This window comes from Denticeps clupeoides, chromosome 10 (genome assembly GCF_900700375.1).
Source record: "Denticeps clupeoides chromosome 10, fDenClu1.1, whole genome shotgun sequence".
In the NCBI taxonomy this organism is placed as follows: domain Eukaryota; kingdom Metazoa; phylum Chordata; class Actinopteri; order Clupeiformes; family Denticipitidae; genus Denticeps; species Denticeps clupeoides.
This window is the reverse complement of record NC_041716.1, coordinates 15,435,370-15,458,103: the sequence shown is the minus strand read 5'-3', so window position 1 is coordinate 15,458,103 and position 22,734 is coordinate 15,435,370. Positions and strand designations below refer to the sequence as shown.

Genomic DNA, 22,734 nt, shown 5'->3' with positions numbered 1-22,734 from the left:
ATCTGGATGACAAATCAATAAAATTCTAAAACTGCATCTTTAATAAACACAAACCAGTTTTAAACAAACTGATACATGACAGAGCACACATTCAGCAGATTGTGGTGCCTGGTTCTAGCAGGGTTATCATGGTCACCATGGGAACGTAATGGCTAGATGGAACATAATCTATGAAGACAAATTTTGACCTGCAATTAGGATGCAGCACAGAATGTATAGAAAATATAAGAATGTGTTTCACCTGAACCCTGGACTCATGCTTCTTTACAGGGCGAACATTTGTTTTGTGGTGATTGACCTACAAACACACATTGCCATACTTGCATTTACAGCAAAAAAAAAAAAACCACGCATGCTTTTGTATGCATGTCCAGCATTATTTGTGAGGGAATGGGTTACCATAGAAACTGCATAGGAACTGCATGTGGTGGCATCAGATCGCCTTCATCTGCTTGAGTGAGAAGGTGTGTGCATGCATGTGTGTGTGTGTGTAGGAAGGAAGTAAACACCCCTACAGATACTCTACAGCACCTATCTACACACTACTGACAGAACACAACATTATGCAATCTGCTCTCTACCGCTCTAGGTAGTAGCCTAGTGGGTAACTCGTGGGTAACTAGTGGGCAATTCGCCTATGAACCAGAAGTGGGGTACAAACCCCACTTACTACCATTGTGTCCCTGAGCAAGACACTTAACCCTCAGTTGCTCCTGGGGGGCTGTCCCTGTAAATACTGATTGTAAGTCACCCTTGATAAAGGTGTCTGATAAATGCTGTAAATGTAAATTTCTCACCTTAACAAGCAATTCAGCTTCGAGTAAGCTGATCTGGAACTCAAGGAAAATTGAATCATATGCCACAAAAAGAACAGTTTTGCAATATAACTGTTTCGCCAGTCACTGGAAACTCATCTTCCTTCTGATGTTCTTAGTGATCAATCATAAAAAGTGTCTTTTCCTTCAATGGCAAGCCACTCCACGTCCAAAAGCTGGGCAGCCAAAATCAGCCACACCATGGTCCAGAATTGCAGTTTGCTTTGTGTGACATCATGCTGACTAATTGGACTGGATGTTTGCCTAGCAAAAGCTCTTGTTCATAGTCTACTTCTAACGTCCTCAGGGGTCTCAATGGGCCATTGCCTTCTCCCTACACCAAAGAAAGTTATGAGCCATTTCCAAAATCTCCAGGAGACTAGGTCATACCCCCTCTGAGTGAAAAGTGAGTCATGGTACATCAATACAAAACTCTCAGTCCACACAATGTGTCTTTGCACAAGCCTTGCAGGGACATTTCATTTAGTGTCTCGGTGTTTCCTTTGGAAAAGGTATCCACAAAGATCTCTGCCATCTCATAATTGTATCTGGTTACAGTCCAGGAGGATACAGGAAAATAATTGTTGTCTGCTATGTGTGAAACAAGGTTCTAAATGAAACCTGTAATCAGGAATAAAGCACTTATTTCCAGTTTACAGAAACCACATAGCCCTGAAACACAGAGAATAAATTACCTAAAAGTACCAGGGAAGTTAACATCAGTGCTATCTGTTACTACCTGGATGAAAATGAAGTGATAGTGAAGTATGTGTCATGGAGGGTATAATTAAACATAATTAAGATTCTGTGCATTGTGTTTTCAAGTTGTGTATGTGTGTGGAGTGTAAGTCTCTGTGTGAGTGATCCTTTTCTTTCCCTGTTTCCACTTCCCCTTCCCCAAAGTAGATTCCTATTTGTTTGTTTGTCCCATAATTCAATAAGATGGTTTTTGTACAAAGCACATGAGTCTTCCCCTTTCTTGTTGCCATGACAATAATGCATTCCTTGACTTGAATTACTATATATAATGAATTATGTTATGGAATAAATCGAGTGGCATGTATGTGGCATGTATGTGACTGTGTGATCATCTTGTTCATAGGTGAGTGTGTTACCCACTGGGCATCTACCAACGAACCAGAAGGCCAATAACTACCATTGTGTCCCTGAGCAAGACACTTAACCCTGAATTGCTCCATGGGGACTGTCCCTGTGACATCTGACTGAAATGCAGGACATCTGAAGATTTCTACACACACAGAGAACAATAACGACGTACTTAAAATGCCCTACATTCTACTATGAATGTAATTATTACACACACACACATTTCTGCACAGTCATGCAGCTAATAACGGTTTGTGGAAGCTGTTGATTATTCTCCAGGAAATTACTCCATTGTAGCCCTACACTTATCCATTAACTGCTTCTGAAAACTTTCTGCTCAGCAAACCTTGGGGGTCGTAATGTCCTTAATCCAATTACACGAAGGGATGAAGCTAAACCAGTCTAAAGAGCATAAATCATGTCCTTGTTATTTATTTTTCTTGCACAATGCATTTTGAGCTCGTACTGTACATTACTTTACACAGTTTTTACACTGTGTGTGTATATATAATTTCAGACAGGAGAGAGCTTAAAACCCGTACAGCGTCAAACTGCCATACCAGGGTATAATGCTACTTTGGCCAAAAATGAACCAAAGCACAATGGAGTTAGTCATCAGATGTCCGTGCACTTTTCAGTCCTCAGTCTAATTTCATAAAAGCAATTACATGAATCCAATTAATTAAGACCAATTGAGTAATTACATATTCGAGACAATGAAATGGTCTGCAGTGTATAGTGGATATAATTTTGTAATCACAAGTCTCCCTGTTGCAGTCACCTCTCACACATGAGAATATTCACCTCATCAGAAAATTCACCTAATTCACAGCATCATGAAGCAGGTTTTATGCAGGAATAGCAGGATTCAAATAGGCACAAGCCCTTCACACACTGTTATTGGTTCACACAGGCCTGTGTGTATATATACACACACACACACACATGTTTGAGAGATGTGGATAATGCACAATCTTCACAGCTGTGTTTGCACATGAGGTTGCCCACTGCCACTATCAGCAGCCAGCTCCTCAGTTCTGGCACTGGCCGGCAAAAGCTGTTCTTCTGAGGATCCTTCTAACATTTTCTCAATGGCAACATGTTTAACATTCTACCGTAAAAATGATTAAGTAATGATTTTATTCATTTAAATTTCTTACCCATTGGCCAAGTCATCATCCTCAACATCCACATCATCATCTTCGTCCTCTTCGTCATCATTTAAATTGTTCAATGGTTTATTGCTGTTGCTTAGGTAATCAGACTTCAGGTCACCAAGGCCCAAAGCATCCAGGTCTTCGACGAGCTCGATTCTGTGAATCTGACCGAAGGGGCCGGTGCCGCGCAGGGACCTGGCGTGGCTGGCCGGACTGCCGGTGGAAGATGGGGCGTCGCCGGCCTGGAGCCGGGGGCTGGCCTGACCCTGTCGCCAGGAGAGAGGTGACGAGCGGTTGGAATAGCTAGACATGCTGCGCGCGTTGGTCTCATCGCTGTCGTAGCAGACGCTGCTCTCCAGGCAACTGTGGGCAGACAACAGTGCAGCGCTTTCACTTGCCATTCAGCCCACGTTAGGTCCTCTCATTTCCTCTCACAACTGATAACCACACCGAGCTTTGCACTAAACCAAAGCGACTGCAGCGACTTCCTCTTTTAAACATAAGCCATTATTTTCGAACAATACTCCTTTTGTTTGGTGGTGTTGTCACTGCTGTTTGACCTCTTTAGGGAGTCTATAAAAATCGGCAATAAAAGTGCATCGGTCCAGCTCCTTTGCATTTGTTGATTGTCTGTGCATTCAGTATCCGCTGAAAAAATAGCGCATTTTTGCGTCCACTACATTTGCATGACGGTTCCGGTTACTCCGTTCCCTTTTCTGTCTGCTCCTTCAAAATGAGTAGTTTTGCATTGCACTGATGTGAAAAAAGAAAAGCAATGGCTTTCAGCACTTTGGTTTTTTATTACAGCGCTTTCCTGGCAATACACTCAAAATGTGTTGTTTTGTTTGAAACTAATTTTACACTAAAGGCTCATATCTATTACATATCCTGCATCCCATATTCACATGCAACCAAACACTTCAGATGTTTGGATAAACATTAGCTTTCCATGTATTTGGTACATAAATAAAGCTCAGCGGTCGAGAAAATGAGACGTCTGTTTGCGCGGTGACCGGTTTAAGAATGTGCTGTCACACGGCGTTTTTTTGTCAGCGCACCCCGCCTGTACGGATAAGTTCGACCCCACTGCTCGCACCACGGCCTGCTCTGGGTCCTCACGCATCATAGTGAAAGGGGAGGACGCCACCGGCTGCTCCCACAGGACAGCTTTAGCGCCCCCCTCCATCGCTTCAGAGGAAATGCAGCGGTGCGGATGTCTCATTTCCTCCATCCTGCCGTGCGCGCTGTCTGAATAGATCACACCGGAAAACGGCGCTTCAGGAAGTGAGTCAAGGCGCGGCATTCAGGCGGTCCAAAAATGGCCACGGGACTTTACCGGGGGAATCAGGCGGCCTTGGGGCTGACATCCGTTCCGAAGGCCTCCTTTGTCAATTCTTAGGCCCGTTTGTGTATAAAGCTACATCCTCTGGGTCTCATCTTTGCTTATACTTTTTTTTTTTCGAGGGGTGGGGGGGTCAGTAATTATGTTTGCAGGTGTATGGAAGATCTGAAGCATAAAATGTAAAGTCTGCTGTCGATTCGTACAGAAGAGGCTCATGCACAGCCCACATTTGCATCAGTGAAAGTGAAAGTGAAGTGATTGTCACATGTGATACACAGCAGCACAGCACACAGTGCACACAGTGAAATTTGTCCTCTGCATTTGACCCATCACACTGAGTGAGCAGTGGGCAGCCATGACAGGCGCCCGGGGAGCAGTGTGTGGGGACGGTGCTTTGTTCAGTGGCACCTCAGTGGTACCTTGGCAGATCGGGATTCGAACCAGCAATTACGGGGCCGCTTCCTTAACCACTAGGCCACCACTGCCCCAGTCTGTTCTGCCGGCTCATGGATGTGTTCCGCAGCTTTTGCTCAATGGATAATCTCAAGGAGAGCTTATTCATTTTGAAGAATGCAATTCCCCTTCGAAGCGCGGATCAAATATTACGCCTGTCTGTCACCTACGCCATTGCAAAATATTACTATGGTTCCGTGAGGGCAGGACGAGAAGATGGCGCAGAATCTGATTGATTAAAGCGGTGAGTGTGAAGGAGGGCTAACGGAGGAGGAGGAAAGACAGGAGATGAGTGCTGAGCGGGTATCTTTTGTTCTTTCCCTCCCTCATCCCTTGCTGTATGCAATCAGGCTAATAACTGAGGCACTGAACAAGAAGCCTTGGCTGGTGCATGCAGACTACAATCTAAAAGTGTTTGGATATTTGATCCATTATTGTGCATGGACAGTATGACTGGACACACGCTCTTGCTGATTTTTTTTTTACTGTATTGGAGAGTTTTGAAGGAAAAGGAGAAGAAGGATAGTCGCCAGCTACATCCACCAGATAACAGGATGTTCAACAGATGGTAGTGGTACACTTCCTTGCGGAATGGAGAAGCACTCATTGCAGTAAACATCACACCGGTGCTAAGCAAACAACAGACCTTTTCATTGGGTTACATTTTTTATATTTTACCTGTGGCTGAGCTGTGACCCCCGCAGACTGGACATGGTATCTTCTAGGTTCTGTCGGAGGTCTAGGACGTTCTGCACAGTGCGCTTTCTCTGGGACTCGGGGTCTGTGGGAAAGACAAGGAGAGCAGTATGTAGCAATGATGCACACTGTGTGAGACGATGACCGCTGCTTATGCAGCAAACAGAATGGAAAGTGAATGTGTGAGTGAGCAAGATGGCTTCTCGGTAAGCCCCATGAATTAAACATGACCAGACCATCTAATGGCCTTTTAGTGACTCCATTCTCATGACTAAGCTAATAAGTTTTCCATCTATATGTATAAATCTACAAGAGAAGAAATATGTCCAGTTTTTTTGTCTAATATACTTTATTTTCTCAGAATCACAGTGACCACCTCCATTGTGGAATGGTCATTGCCACCTTTTATCATCTCTTAATCTGGATCGTTCTCCAATCAGCACAGGGACCCCATAGAGTGCCCAGTGGGTCATACAGACTGTCAATCGTCCTGAGCCATTTTAATTCAACTTAATCGGCTCAGAATACCAGAATACAGATTCAAGAGTTTAAGCCTCTCAGTGTGAAATGGAAACAGAAGGGTACAATAAGGTTCAGAAATATATCTAACCAAGGAAACTATTTCTGTGTTGGTCGCAATATGAATGGCATGTATGCAGGCAAAGAGCAGGAAGTGACACAAATTGTTGAATTCATTTAAATCACAATCAAACTTGAGGGCTTTAATTGAAATGTAAGATCCTAAAATACATATTCCCTGCTAGACACAATAAGGTGGACAGCTGACAGAAAATACTGTCCTACTATTTACAGTAGACGGCAAAAGTCAGTGGTTGAACTGTACCTGTGAGAAGTTATTTTGTTGATGTATAAAAACCTATTACACTTTGGGAAATCATGACGAAGGCTGGAAAACCAAATCAAAGCAGGTTTTAGCAGTATTCAATGGTCGTATAAATGTTCAGATGTTAATTAGCAGCCTTACAATGCTGTTAATATTAATGTGTTTGGGTAAATGACACTAAAAGTGGCTTTGGGTTGACATTTCCACCCCTCACATGCCCTGTTCTCTCTCCTACCATCTGGCAGACGGTTCCGCAGCATCAGGACTGTAACTGGCAGACACTGCAAGCAGTCTTCCCACAAGCAGTCAGAGCTCTCAATGCACCGCCATCACCACAAAACTGATAAACTCAACAACACACTTCCAGCCTTATGCACCTGATTTTTGCACATCTCCACTCTTTACATATCCACTTACAAGCATCCTACATGATGTTGTCCAGTTATGGCCTGTTCAACCTGTTCATTGTACAGAAAAGTGTTCTTTTACCTATAGAGATAAACTGTACAGTATTTAAGCTTTAGTTTTAGTTAGTATAGTTTAGTTTAGTGCATATATACATATATATTTTTTTCTTTTATGATTGCGCTATGGGGGGGGGTCAATTTTTTTTTCAATACACGATATACTATGTATACTGTTGTTCTGACAATAAACCAATCTTGAATCTTGAATCTTCTTGCAGATGGACTCTTGCCACAAATCATAACTTAAATTGTAGTCTCAAGAAAGCATTATGATACTTAACATTAGAAGTATCAATATACATAAAAATAAAGTGAATAAGTCTTTTTATAATCATTTGCTTTAGCAGCTACTTTATATCACAGCAGGCAACCCGCTGTGTAACATACTTCACAGCTTACTTTGAACTAATTTTCCCTTATACTCAAGATATTAATCCTTCCACTCATGCCTGTTCTTTTTGACGTTTCTTAACGACTGTCCAACTTCCACTAAGAGACTCTGCTTCTGATTGGATCTTGAACAATCACTTGCACCTTAGACTGTAACACATTATTTCATCTGCTTTTTCAAACAAAATGTTGATAGGCGTTCATCACAATTTTAATGTCAAATATGGAATGATTCAATATGCCGTCCATCATCTATAAACATTTTATACAAAGCAGAACAGTCAAGTAGCTGAGATGCTCAAGTCTTTGAACAGGAAAAACCTGAGCAGATAATGGACCACACGACAAATCCAGACAGTCCTGATTTATTCATCCTTATTTTTACCCCTGAGATTACTGCAGGTAGTCTGCAGCCCTCCCCCCTTTTCTCTCTGACTCACAGAATCAGTTGCTTGCAGATATGACAGACATGGTCAAAATAATTTTGAAAAAAAAAAAGCATTGAGATATTATAAATGTGTTTTCAAATCAACCATATAATAACAATCTGGAAGTCAAAGATAAAAAAGAGATTAGTAGATAACATTTGTCAGGTGTTTACTAGCTGTGCACCGTACCACTGTGCATCCTCCCCCAACCTGAATTCCCCAGTGCTCAGTCCAGCTGCCCAGACCCCGGTCCTGGACCGGGGGGGGTCAGGGCCCTCCAAGGTGTCGCTCAACCTAGCAGCTGGAAGACGAGCGTGGCTATCCAATGATTCCACTTGATGCTGCTGAGGAGGGTGAGATGATCGCATGTCAAAATTGATTTCCTATGTAGTCCCTAGTTTTATGACTTATTGATTCATCTATTTCTGGGAAGCTGTGCAATGGTAATGATTTAGTCACTTAGTGTTTAGGCAACATCTATTATAATATCATTAAAATTTGCTTTATTTAATACTGCATTGGAAAATTACAATAATGCCTCTGAAGTTTATTCAACAGCAGCCTGCTTACATGGTGTGATACCAGAGCTCCTGTCTTGAGGGCCACCCATTCTTCAACCTTGCTACTGTTGATGGCAAATCAACATGAACAGAGCCTAACTGCTGCCTGGAGAGCTTTTATTTCCCAGGCTAACTACATTTCTATATCTGATATCTGTTTTATGTTGTCCAAACCAACCTGAACAGACACCATACTACTATTGGTCTGCTTCACAAAGTCCTCCAATTATTTAGATTATCTTCTAGGAAAAGCAATGTTATGTGCATTAAATATAAAGCCTAGAAATTTATATTTTTATTGATATTACACAATGGACCTGTATGCATTTATATATGCCAACAAAGTGAAATGCACAGAGGAACCTTTATTACCATTATTTCAGTTGTATAAGAGTATGTTCATTATGAAGAAATATTAATAAACTGAGCCATACACAATCTCCTCCACTGTATTTAATTAAGTTCTGTTAATTTTTAAATACAGCTTTCATTTATGGTAATTCATAAACATGGCTTCAGGGTTCATGTTGGACAGGCCAGAGGCTACATACTTCCTAACCCCCCCCCCCAGTCTGGAAGACCCAGCTGCAGCCAGGATGGGGGAATTATGCAATTAGGGACGCAAATTTAACTGTGAGCCATGAGCCCGGTCCCAGGGGAGGCCACTGAATCATGGGGCGCTGGTTAAAGTAGGGGATCCCTCCACCTGCCCCACACCCACTTGTGATGGAGAACTGGCCATGGGGAAGGGGGGTGTTGTGGGGATGGGGGGTAAACGACTGAGCTCTTTCAGCCATTCAAAGGCATGCAGATTTAGGATAGCAGACTTTGGGGAAGCCAGAGGCAAAGTGGCAGCACGCTTTGAATTCTAATAGGGGACCTTTGAGAAAAGAGTGGCTCTACCTCTAAAGCAGGGACCTCTCCATAAGGGACACCCATAAGAATAAGGTGGTTGCTAAGCTCTGATGTACTTACATGACAAGACACAGAAAGGGTCCACAATGAGTGTGACAGACACTTCATACCTAAGGGCTCAGTGCAAAATACAAAGGACAGTGAGAAGGACAGTATGGATTACTATGCACTGCTAATGTGAAGCAGAATGAACCACTAAAAGCTATGAAAAGGGGCAAAAAACAATCTTAATTCGGGTTGCGGCTTCTGGGGTTCAGGTTGAATTATGCAGCCATTTGAAAAGGTGTTGAAGGCAGTCAGGGAGAAAGCCAAAGTGTTAACAACAGTACGCTTGGATAATGGTGCAATTTGAACAGGAGCGGTTCTGATGTCTCACAGGACCTGTGCATTTCTCATAAAAACAACAACACTTAAGAGCGTTGTTAAAGATGGGAAGAAGCAGAAACGACATAAGAACCCTGACAAAGCAGAGACACACACACACAAACAATAACACTTGCCAGCCTGTTATGACCTTCTAATGCTCACATCCTCCAAGTGCATCAGCTAACAGAGCTTGGGGGTGGTGCTGCCAACAGCAAAATACACTACAGAGAGTCTCATTAGTAGCTGTAGAGGCGTGGGGGCAGGAAGGATGGAGTGGAAGATGAGCAGATGGACTGGAGAGGCAGGTTTAAAAGAGGAAAGCTTGGCTAAATGCTCAGCCGGCCCTAGTCCCATTCATGGCCTGCAGGTCATTGAGCAAGAAGAACAGTTTCTTTTTGAAGCCACCGTGAGGCCAAGCATGAGACAATTTCAAGGGAAATTTTCCTTGCAAATGCAGAACAAATGGAGCTTTACTCGAAAGAAACTGTACTTATACATAAAATGTGGCTGTTTAATTAAATCAATTAAATGAACCCATGACCAAACAAACAGTCCTAGCATATGCTGATGTGACATTTTCACAAACTTAATGTTTACTGATAAATTGAAATCTTGTTTTTAAGAAGTTTCAGGGTAATTTGATGGGAGTCCTTTAACAGAAATAGCTACAATTTTCAATGGTCTCTAAGGACACTAAAACCCCATGTATCAAATGACATCCCAACAGCCTTTATCTTGGACAAAGTTTGAAAAAAATACACTGAAAACATTGCCACACATTATTTTACATTGCATACAAAGCAATATATTTACAATCCTTTCAGATTACATCTAAAATACACTTGCATAAGTGCTTCTCTTGTCAATTGTGGAGTGAATACGGATATTTTGTGTATTCTGAATACATATTGCCATCACATCTATTTCATAACATTCCCACCCTGCCTACTAGACGTGCAATTGTGGGTTTGCATCAATGTGGAACAATGGGCAACAATGTGATTGCCTTAATATGGTCATTTTTTGGGAGTGGCAAGCTTTATACATATTCCTTTTTGGTACTTCTATTTCCTCCCATAAAATCTCTGTAGCCAGCCACTGCATTGAAATGCCACAGAGGATCAATGTTTAGAACTCACTTGTGGCATGTTAGCACGAGTTGCAAGAGGCATGCTCCTATGTACAACCAAATTAACCAGAAGTGTAATTTTTTTCATATCGTCCCTCTCTTCCAGTGGATTAACATAAGAATGCAATAAGCATGGATAAACAGGATGTCAGCATTGCAGCAATGCTTTTCTCATCATCCTTCCTCGCTATGTGTCATGATTAGTGACTCAGAGGTTTTATCTTTGTTTGCTTTCAAGCTCACTGTGGGTTGCCGAGAGGCGAAGCGATGAACTCAGCACCATGAAAAGCAGGAAAAGCACGAACACAACACATGAACAACAGCCAGGGCTCACATCTGGCGCGGGGAACACACTGCCCATTTTTGAATGGACAGCAGGGCTGCCGGCCACAGGAAATGGGCTCAAGGATGCAAACACGCCGGCCTATATTTCAATAATATCCTGACAGAGCACAGAGAAAAAAACAAGGCGAGGCGAACAATGAATCCTGATCTGCCTGGTGAAGCCTTGTAATGCCTTGTAAAAAACCCCACAGTGTGGCAGGAAACAGGGAAAAAAAATCTCATGTCTACATGGGATAATCAGAAAAGACGAGAAAAAAACATTGCAATAAACACCTTTAGCCAGTAGACTCTTTCCCATGACGAAAACACAGGTGTAGGACACACACAGCTCTCAGAGATGCAGAACCGAGACTGATGCAACACAATGAGCATTGACCTGACACGCCACGCACAGACTAACCAGAGCACTCAGACACAAAGGTCCCTGTCCTGCAGCACCATCTTCCAGTTCACTGGCAAAGAAAAGGTGGCGAGAAAAGTTGACCTAAAAAGAGCGTCCCTGTGTGCTCAGTGAAGCAAAGGGCCTTTTCGTCTGGCTGTATCCCGGAGCAGAGGGTCCGGGGTAGTTTCAGCGCCGGACCTGTGTGAAAAACTAAGAGACTGGGCCAGGCGCCCAGACAACTGGAGGCTTTATTAGCTCTCGGCGCGGCTCAGTAAAGCTACAGCTGCAGCCACAGCGAAACCGTCGAGCCAAGCCCGAGCTAGCGTGTCTATTTGGCCAGGATGGATGATTACCACGCCCATCACCAACAGGCAGTGTGTCCACAACAAGAGCTCATGAAAACCAAGCCTGGGGTGGAAAGAACTGGCGTCTTTGAGCTGACATCTTTGTCGTCCTTCTATGAATCACGGGGAGAAGGGCGGACTTGCCTTCTGTCGGCAACAAACAACATTTCAGCGTGCACACACGTCACTGTGATGGGACACAGGGAGACCAGCTGCGAGGCTAGAATCCCGTGCATGCCAGAAAGAGCAGAAACAAGTCCTATTCAATCTCCCATGTCCATTCCTTTGGTTCAGCATCTCATTCGATGAGAGGCTTTGTGGACACTGGCGACAAACTGGTTGGAAAAGTTCAGACTAAACCTCAGGAGGACATATCTTAATGATTTACATAAATAAAAATCGTTCAGGCAACACAAATACGGCCCTGCATGGAACCGACTGTAGATGACTAAGTACAAACAGTAAGTAAAAACTGTGTCAGCATGGCATGCATTATCTAAACCATCAATAGCTCCGCATGCCACAAGTAGAAGTGGATTTTATTGAATCTGACAAGCCCTGTGTCTGGCAGACTTTTTTTAAGTTTGGAAAAAGTAACTGTAGCGGCCAAGTAAGACACTGCGGATCTCACTGGTAGCCCACAAAAAAGGGTGAAACCTCGCTTCACGTCAGCCCTGTGGTTAGGGTCTCACAGCCAAGATCTCTTCTGAGATTGACTGTATTCAATAGAAAAATATATGTATACAAGATGGATTAGCAGAAATGATTGAAAGCTGTAATGATGCATCTGTGTGCTGTAGATCATTAACTGGAACATTCCAAAGCCTTTTTGGTAGCTTTTCGAGTATAGTCATAATGGTGAAAAATTAACCTAAGAAACAAACAAAGCATTTAAGTAACCTGGAATTAAAAAATGTTTAAAAGTAGACCATCATGAACCTCATGAAAGCTGTCTGTCAGTTGTAGACATGAATCTAAAATCTACATTTGAATGTATGGCATCTAAGAGACATTCTTCTCCAGAGCAACTGCCCGGTGGAGCAACTCAGGGTTAAGTGTCTTGCAGGGACACAATGTGACTTTTGTGGTCATCTGAGCTGGCTACTACCACCCTGCGTGCATTGCTCCAAAAAGAATGACTTACACATTTCTCACCACGATTTACTCCTGTATTCACAATACTGCAAGTCATGCTATCTGCTTAAGTTTATCTTGTGCTGTGGAGCAAAATGAACATCTGTTCATCGTGCCCCTTCACTCGCTCACACATTTCTGTGTCACAAGGTCACTCAGTAAGACCGGCTGAGCTTCTTAGAAGCTCCAGTCTGCTTAAAACAACTACAGATAAAGGAATGCAGGAACTGATTAAGGCGCGGGGGGTCATTTGAACAGTGCTGCTGAGACAAAACGAGGCAGCATCTGCTTATCTTTGCAGGCACCTCGGGGATTGCTGTGATCCTTCACAGAATTGAGACCAGTGCTCAAACTGGTCCTTGGGTGGGAAGCAAACATGGTTTAGGAATGGGAGTACCAGGAAGGGGTAAAGACAGGGTTAAAAACATCGCGAGTTTGACTGATTACTGGGTGGCCATGCAATATTGTTTGCCACTAACTTAGAGGTAGATGGAAAAAAATGTGAAATTTAATATACCACACAAAATACACTATTGCTTCAAAGAACTATACCAGATGTAATCAAGATGACAGTTATAAAACACATTTTTCATACTAAAATTATTTTGGTATTAACCTTATTTTAAGGCATATTTAAAAATATTTTCAGTATTATTAGCCAAAAATGATGTATGTAAAGTAATAATATCTGTCAAAACAAACCCTATCCTTAGAACACTATTTAATCTGGTCAGACTTTAAATCAAAATGTCAACACACTAAGACGAACCAAAATTTCTAACCACAAATTCCTGATTCGGTGTGGCAGGAAAAAGGTGTTTATGGGGTGCCGTTGCTCAACGGGCTACCAGTGGACAGTAGCAGCAGGAGAAACCATGCAGCCCCAAAAGAACACTCTAGAAACTAGAAACATCCACTCTGTTCATGTTTCGTGTAAACTTACACCGTTTGAAAGCACAGAAAGCACATATTCCTTTCCCTTATAAATGACCAGCAAAGAGGTGAATGTGTAGAACGGGACATTTTAAGTAGCAATTCACTGGAAACTATGTTTTGTGGGATTCTAAGAGTTATTTTACGACACACTTAAACATAGGTCTGTGTTCAGCAGAGGGCTGCAGGAAAGAATGGTTTCTCCTTCAAAGGTCAGCTGGCCAGGAGGTTTTTACTACAGCAAAAATGCAGAAGAGAACAATCCCAACTGTTTTTTGGTTCATTGTACAAATCTTGATCGTATTCTTTTGCGTTGCTGACAAATTGCTTGTCTGTTCCCCAGTTTTGCAGACGGGCAAAATTAGATTGGCAGCAGGATTACAGAAACGATCTATGAAAAAGCCTGGTTAAATTAGCCTTTTCTAGTAATTACATTATATTTCTGCTGAGCAGAAAATTGTGAACGTGCAGCAGGGATCTAGCAGGACAACATTTTTAGCAGGAATGATCACAAGGTTCAAGCGCGATTTACAAATCCAGCATGGTCTTCTGCTTTTTTTGGGATGTGTCGCAGTCTATCCGACAAGAAAAAACATTAGTTACAGCAAATTACTATGCGAGGTGAGCCAACGCGAACCATTTCTGAAGACCAATCAGTGCTCTGCAGACGGAAACAGTAAGAACATGCAGCAGAGCACAGTTTCATCTGCTCAAAGAGATAATGAGTCTCAAAAAGGCCACAGAGTCGAAATTCTATAATGAAAGCGGGACGTGAGAGGAACCAGGCTGCATGCATGTGGTCTGTTATGTACATTAACCTCTGCATCCCAGGCACGCTTCCTCCTCAAAGACAGGACTCATTAGCACACACGCATCAGTCAGCAATCCATTTCCTGCACAAATTTGCAATCATTGGCATCCCATGGCTGCGGAACTCTGTGCACATGCATCAGTGGGGTGGCACTTTTGGGTCAGCGTGGATGATGGAGCCAGTGTTAGGCCATGTAAGGGATGTCGGAATATCCTCTAAAGCCCTGTCAGGTTGCATTGCATCTTTGTGCCCAGGCAGTGCTGCAAAAGCCTTCGGAAAGAAGATGAAACTCGGGTGAGGTTTAAGTGTGGCATGGATGTGGCAGATATATGCGAACATAGTTGCCCCATGGCAGTAAGATGTGCCCTGAAATCCAAGAGACATGACTAGAAATCTGGGTTAAATGCAATGGTCATGTTCAGCTTACAATTGTAATGCAAAATCTCACACAGACAACTTTAACCTCAGTTATTCACCGAACTGTCATTCAACATCCTCAAGAATTTATAATCTTATAATCCAAACCTCTGAACCGAAGTAAAGGACAACGCTCTCAAGGAATTAAAAAAATTCTTAGCAAGGCACACACATTAAGAAGCATCTGTCAAATCGAGTTTCCTAAGCATTTCTCAAACATGCTGGGGTTAACGCCTTTTCCATTAGTGCCGGCTCAATATTCAGTCTAATGTTTACCTCTTTTAAGGGCACACTGTGTCAGCAGAATTCTCTGTGGTTTGGAGGACTTTGTGCACAATGCCTGTATGCCATTTTTTATTACAATGTGGGAGAGTCTTCGTAAAGTTTTGATGTGTTTCACTGTATGATGATTTCATGAGAAAAAATTGGAAAAGAATATTTTAAAATATGAATGGCCAAGGGTCAGCAAAGTCATGTTGACCACAGTGGATCTCCTTCACAGAGTATTCTGACGAGCAGTAAGGTAGCAATTTAAGATGTGACTAACCTTAGCTCTATGAGCCTTGAGCTCCCCAGACCTTCTCATTGCTTCAATGTTCATTTCTGAACACCCCAATAGACCTCACCTGTTGATCATGTCAGCTAGCAGCACAATGTGGTGTCTGACTTTGATCCTTACACATGTGTCCTGCTTTCAGGACATCATCTTCATAATACAGTATATCCCACACCTTGAAATGGGCCCGTGCCCATTTCAACCTGTCACTGGTTTTAATGTTGTGGCCAGTCAACAGGAAGGTGATTAGACACATGTCTGTTCAACCTGAATGAGCCACAGAACCATTGACCCAATTAATGCATTTTGACGAAGAACTGACAACAATATGAAAAGCAAATTATTGTTACAATAAATTATAATTATTTCTTTTAGATTTTTAATATCTAATGCTTCTATTTGTTTCATTCTAAGCCATCCATCCTCTCCTGTGGTTCAACTGGAGGCAAAGAAGAATTCCTTTTAGAACTGATATGGCAGAGGAGGACAATAACTTCAGTGCTCAGCAACTGACAAGGAAATATCATTTAAAGCCAGCTGCTGTGTGACATGCAATATTATTTACAGATATCCCCCTTCCCCCAGTAAACCTCCTGGCTGTCAGAACAAAGGTACGGTGTCACAAGGTCACCGCAGGCTCGGCTTGAAGGTTGGAAGGGGGGGCAGGCTTGAGAAAATGAACAGAATTTCATTTCCTCATATCTGTGCTTCCCAGTTACTGTTCTCAGAGCTGTAACCAGAATCTGATAGCGCGCCACGGTCAGGTGCACATAGCCGTCACCTCTCACTGCACTGCAAAAATGGCTGGATGAAATATAAAAAAGACAATGTTTCCTGGGTGACGGCATTATAGAGTAGGCTCTGGGCGGCAGGGTGAGAAAGAGATGTGACATAAGTTGATATATATAAATTATTCTACAGTGTGCCAGTCTGCACCAAATGTAAACAAAACAAACACACTGTCAAGTACCTGCTGAATGACCCCTGGCAACAGTGCGACCCTCCCATTATTCTGCCTGCCTTCCCTGGGGTGGCGGAGAGAAAAAGGGAGGGGACCATCTGTCAATCGCCCCCGAGATCAATGGAATCAGAGGGAAGGCTAAATATGTTGCCCACCACGAAATGAACCTGGTTTGAAATTCCCTTGTATATTTTTAGAGAAGCTGGCAGGCTTAATTCTTTTTCATACAGTCTAAGGGGTATGTGTCCATTTTTCTAAACTGCCTTTACACTAAATTCAGAAATTATCGTTCCATAAATTGTTGGACTGCAGCTCTGTTTGGTTGAATTCACTGCAGTTGTGTGGACATGCTATGAAGCTTAAGCACGTCCTCATGCATTAATGCATGGCTTTTCCCTACCCCTGTAGATGGCACAGTGGTTTCTACCACTTTCTAGACAGCTGTCCGACATGGGCCTGCAATGTAAACAAAGAAAGATGCCCCAAAAAATGGCTTGATCAATCAGTTTAAGAGGAAAGACAGGAAAACAGATGGTATCTGTTTAGCATAACTGTGGCTGGGGGGAAAGGAGCACATCGTAGCGGTAGCTGTAAGGGGGCTGATGAGACGATGACAGCGTGAATGCCTGGAGGGAATATTTCTACAGCTATAGGGATGCGTTTAGCCATGTAGCCTATAGTGGCATCAAGCAGGCAGCCATGATTCGTATTTTAGGCATGAAACATGTGGTTTACTCACCCAGCACTTGGCTGAACAGCAGCTGCTCCAGATCACCCAGAACCGTGACCACAAGTTCGGGGTCCACCTTCAAGAAGGGCTTTTCTGCATCCTCCTCTTCGTGTCCTTTGCTTTTAGCGGTGGTGGCCCCAGATGGACTGGTCGCTGACTTCTTCCCGTTGACCTTGGCCTTACTGGACAGTATCTCGTCGTCAGATTTGGTGTCTTCTACCGACTCTTGCATCTTGCTGATGGGCTTGACCTCGGCATAGGGACCCCGAGGTATTCGGCTGGGCTTAGCCAGGTTGGCAGGGGCAGCCAGGGGGCTAAACGGTTTGGCCTTGCATTGGAGAAGGGAGTGTTCGGACTTGGAGAGGTTCCGTGACAGAGGGCCATTCCCAACCCGACCCGAACTCCCTCCTTCTTTGGGCTTGCCGGATTTGATGTACACAGGAGCAGGCTTGGCCATGTCATCAGACCACTTGGGCTGGTAGAGGTGCATCTTTTTCTCCGAGTCAGTCAGGACACACAGATTAGTCAGGGACTTCTGTTTCCGCAGGTTGGTGGGGACAGGCAGCCGCCCCTCGGAGTTACCGCCCCGATGAACCTTGAGCTCAGCTCTAGGTGTACTCTGGGGCAAGCCGGACCTGCTCTTTTTGGCAGCCATGCCGCTGGGTCCCCTTGGTTCCTCCTGGTTGCCCGTGGTCTGACCTCCGCCAGCCTCTGCGTGAACAGCCTTGAGGTCTACTTCTCCGCTGTCAGGGCTACCCCCAAGCATTCCTCCTGCATGGAACCATTTAAGAGCATCAGTGAGTCAGTGAGGAGGAAACAGAAATATCCACCAACACTGTGTCCTCCCCGTCTGTCCTTTCCACCTCCTTCCTTTTAAACCCAAAATGAAAACCCATCAATGATTTCCAAGAGATGGGAGCAGATGTCACATTTTCTAAGGTAATCCTGCAGGTAAATGGCTCTCTATCAGCCACAGTCTGTTGGCTGCTGCAGCGTCTGTGGTGCCTGGTCTCTCCCTCCCTCTCTCTCCAGTTCCCTTTCTCTCCTGTCTTCAGCGCAGCCTCCTGCCGCTGACTCTCACAGCAGCCAAATGACAGAACAGACACAGAAACAATCCCTCCCCCTACTCCCCCGAGCTCATTCAGTCTCGTTCCCTCCCCCTTCTCTCTCGCTCGCTCGCGCCCTCTCTCTCTTTTCACATACACCCACCTTAAAGATGCCACACGACTCCCCAGCACACACAGTGTGAAGCTTAAGGGGTCAGGATAAATTACCAGACTGCGCTAAAAAGCGGATATTGTTTGTCATCGCTCTCCGAATTTTCTGTGTGGCTGATCTGACTCATGGTCAAGGCTGAGCTGATAAGTGGGCAGAAAGCAGTGGGTTTCCAACAGACTAGTAATAGTATATTCTAGAAACAAGTGTAATTTAATTATAATATATCATTAAAAAAAACTAAAGCCATGATTAAGTACAAATACCGTTGCAATCCCATTATACCATACAAGCCAATTACACCTTATTTCTAGGTTTATGTTCACAAAGTCATGTGACAAGAGGATTTCCATGAAGAAAAAGCTAAATATATACGATTTTGTCAGTATCATTCTTTATGTTATTGCAACAGCCATGAAATATGAAATGTCACATGAATTTGGCAGCCTTGGAGGAGCTCCCACGTCTTTTTTAGGGTGTACGGACATTCCTTGAGCGGTCAGTCACTTCAAACTCCTCAAAGAGTTCCTCTAGAAGTCTATAATGTACATTTTGGGGATGGATCAGTGCCCAAAATTTCAGATATCCTGCTTAGTGTTGAATGACTAAACAAAGTACAGAAAAAAAGGTTTCCTTTAAAAAGGGTTCATGTTAGTATTGCAAAATGCCATAGACTGAAACTGCTAAAAACTATTAAAACTCTCTGACAGTTTGCACACTAAGCAGAAAACATTTCCTGTTGCACAAAAGACTTTTTGTGTTGACTGCTGCAGTTAATATGGAGACCAGTATTAAAAAACGAACTGATATAGCATGGGGACTGAGGACACCGCCTACAGGGCCAAACATAAGATTTTACTAAATTCTGTGAATTGCTTGACTATAATTCACTCTCTTTAACAGTTGTATATTTAAATGATTTCCTTAATTGTGATGTATGTATGGCTCATTGAAAAGCTAAAAGCACTTCTGAACAGGAAGGGTGCTATGTAGTGAACCCCCAGCAGTCACGAAGATTTATGGGGTTGTACAGATCCCTACCAGCATGTTAGCCCTCAGCTCGTCCCCATGGAGACATTAACGTCACACCGCGAAATAAAATTCAGGCGATCCTGCACAAGGCTGGTGTTGTGCAGGGGAAGGTCGGGTGTAAACAGTTGCTTGTTTGTTCGCACCTCCGTCACCGCGGCTCTATGGACCCTTCAAGACGGGAGACTCAGACCTCAGGCCTCCACGTCACCCAACAGGGTTGACTCTCATGAGTCTTGCCGTTGACTCATCTGTAAATTGCTGCTTACCCAGATGCTTACTCTGGGCGACTGGAAAGGCCTCAGTACTGTATATCCATGCATTTGCAGACATATATTTCACTGTAAGGCTTTGTAATCCATTTGAATGATCCTACTGACATTTAAAGATGTATAGATCCTCTGTTTTGTGTTGAAGTGAATCGAATAAGTATGGATTAGGGTCTGAGCTTGAACTGTTTGTCCATGTGACCAATGACTGATCTTAAATTAACAGTGGAACTCTAATCAATACAAAGCATAATGTACTTCAATGCAAGCTATGCAATAAGCCAGGCCATATATGATTCAGAACATGAATGATAATAAGGGCTCTACTTTGAGACGCCACTATAACAAGTGCTTAATTATCTCATCACTGTCAGCTCTCGAGTTGGTTGCCAAAAAAAACAGGAATAATATGATCTGAGCAATGAGAGTTTGTTCTCCGGAAGGCCAACAGTCTTAAAGTGCTCATGTCTTGGTCATTTGGAGGGTGAATAATATCACTTCATCATTTTGCCACTGGGAAAATAAAGCACAAAGGCAAAAGAAGTGACAGAATGGTGTGTCTGATGAATTTTTTAAAAGCCGTTCGTTGTCACTATTCCATGTCTTGTCATTTTGTGCTATTATGCTGCACAATCTGATCTGAGCTTCGCAGTTTCGTCTCTCTACATACTTGCATATTGTTGAGATGGCACTTAAACCTCAATAACAAATCCAACTTTGCAGTTTACTCACATTTGTCCCCTACAAATGATTTTTAACAAAATTATAGAACTGCTCATACATTTGTTACAATCAGTGAATGTACTTATCATAGTTGTATTTTTACACATTCTCTCACCTGGAATTTATTTGCCCTTCTCACAAACCACTGAGTGGATTGTTTTAAGCAATCTAACTGGATTATAAACCCAATTCTTTAAAATGGGCAAGATATTGTGTTTTGCATTTTAAAAGTTTCTCTTCAGCTACTGCCATGCTAGTGTTCATTCTTTCCTATGACATTGCTATCTTTTTTGTGGTTCAATGGTGACTGGCTAATGCTTTTCACAAGCTACATTATTTGTAATTTCTTTAAAATGATCTGAGAGTCTGGGAACATCTTTAATTCTGTGAGCTGCAGATTGCTGGCACTACCTTTCTAAACAAAGATCTTACACCTTAACAAGAGCCTATTGTTAGCCCCCTTATAAACGTAGCCATTTTACACAAAGGTGCTATTTGCTTTTATTACCAGTCCCTCACTTTCAAGCATCTCATACTCTCCCCAGGCTAATTCCACAAAGATTCCACAAAGAGTTTCTCTTCTAATATGTTTCATTAAAAGTTTGTGGTAATTTGGTCAAATTACTGTATATATAATATTTTCCCCCTAAACCCCTTGTTTAAACTATAGTATCTGGAGCGAGTCCATACAGAGGAGACGTTTTTGCCCTGTGGGTTAAGATGCATTGCGAAACTTGTCCTGTGTTGTGATGGCTAAGTATCTAACAGAAAGATGTTGGTCATGAAATTAGCGGGATCGTCTCTCTTTTTTTCCAATAGAGCAGATACACTAAGACCACGGTGAATGTATTTAAGACCACTGGGCCTTGCTCCAGCAGCACACACCGCCCCACAAAGAGCTTACACATGGCTGAGCCCCACACTCCATTTCTCGGGTTTCTGGCAGACCGATCACAGATCACAGGCTAATTACCCCTCATAGCAGGTATGGAGAGCGATGAGGAAGCGATCTATTCTGCAGCATGCGCCATTACTGCACTTCCCTATGCCGATGACATGATAGGCGGATGTAATCTTTCTCGCTCTGAGTTGCAGGCCCCTGTTAGTTCTCCTGACCTTTAGCCGGGAATTTGATTAGACTAACAAAGATTAGCGTGTTCCTTTTGGAGGGATAGACGAATCGCTGTTAGCCATGGTCCCTGTTCAGTTCAAAAGATTGATGGCTCAATAAAAAGTTGGATGATTTCAATTGTCTACAGGGTGTTTGTGCCTGTTCCCACATTAACAGATTGATGAAGACTGCGCAGTAGTGGTAAGTGCAATGAACTTAGGCAGCATTGCCAGACTTCAAGCATAAATACAGATGTTAAGGCCCAACAAGAACCTAGAGAAGAAATCCTTCAAACCTTGAGAAATTACATTAAGAAATCATGGCGGTTGCAAGTGACCTGGGACTTGGGGACAGAATGTCTGTCAGGACGGTCAATCAAGAGGCAACCGGCACTTCATAATGGCCCAAAAACAAAAAGGAGCTTCCAGAAAAGAGCCCTCTGAGCACAATCTTTCCTCATTCAATCCCAAACAGCTTGAGAATTTTTTCTGAAAAGAGGAGAAAAACATGCAGTGTCCAGATGTGAGAAGCAGTTAGACATTTGACCAAATATTTCTCCTTAAAGTAGATTTTTTTTTGTACCACAGTGTATAAATTGCTCAGTGATGCTCTGGTCAGTCAAATTACTTATTACATCTCGGACACAGGACTCTTGAAGAATACATTTCAAATCGTCTCAGACATGTTTTTTGTGATCAGGTGGCTCAAGGTAATTACAATTTGTGTAAGCCTTTTGCATTTTATTTCATCATGTACAATCAATATCCCCTCGCAACCTTGATCCCACCGAGGAAAGAGGAGGCATCTGTGGATGCCTAATACTTCATTTTTCTCACACATCTGGTGCCCATTCTATGCCGAAGGGATTAATGGAGGACGGTGGGGGGAAGGAGGTTGTCGGGTGGTGTTTGGGACACAGCTGTGTTGGAAGGAATATTGCCAGGTTTGTCACTGCGGATCCAAGCGAAAAATTCATGTATGACTGGCCTCCAAGGATGTTGAAGAAATACAAACCATTTGGGCTCAGTGGGAAAAAAAAGTTGCCTTGGCTAGCTGGTAGGAGAACCATATTGGGAAATACTCCATTATATTGTATTCTGTTCTC

At 43.0% G+C, this 22,734-nt stretch overlaps 1 protein-coding gene across 1 annotated transcript in view; it reads right to left on the bottom strand.

Moving 5' to 3' along the window:
• Positions 1 to 18,352, bottom strand: part of LOC114798157 (neuron navigator 1-like) — a 59,884-nt gene extending 41,532 nt beyond the window's left edge. The window contains exons 1-3 of the mRNA XM_028993603.1: positions 17,292 to 18,352; positions 5,553 to 5,655; positions 3,083 to 3,442 (exon numbers count right to left, since the gene is read on the bottom strand). Coding sequence (XP_028849436.1) covers positions 3,083 to 3,442; positions 5,553 to 5,655; positions 17,292 to 18,048 — 1,220 coding nt within the window. The 5' untranslated portion in view covers positions 18,049 to 18,352. The remainder of the gene's footprint in view (positions 1 to 3,082; positions 3,443 to 5,552; positions 5,656 to 17,291) is intronic.
• Positions 18,353 to 22,734: the final 4,382 nt, after the last annotated feature.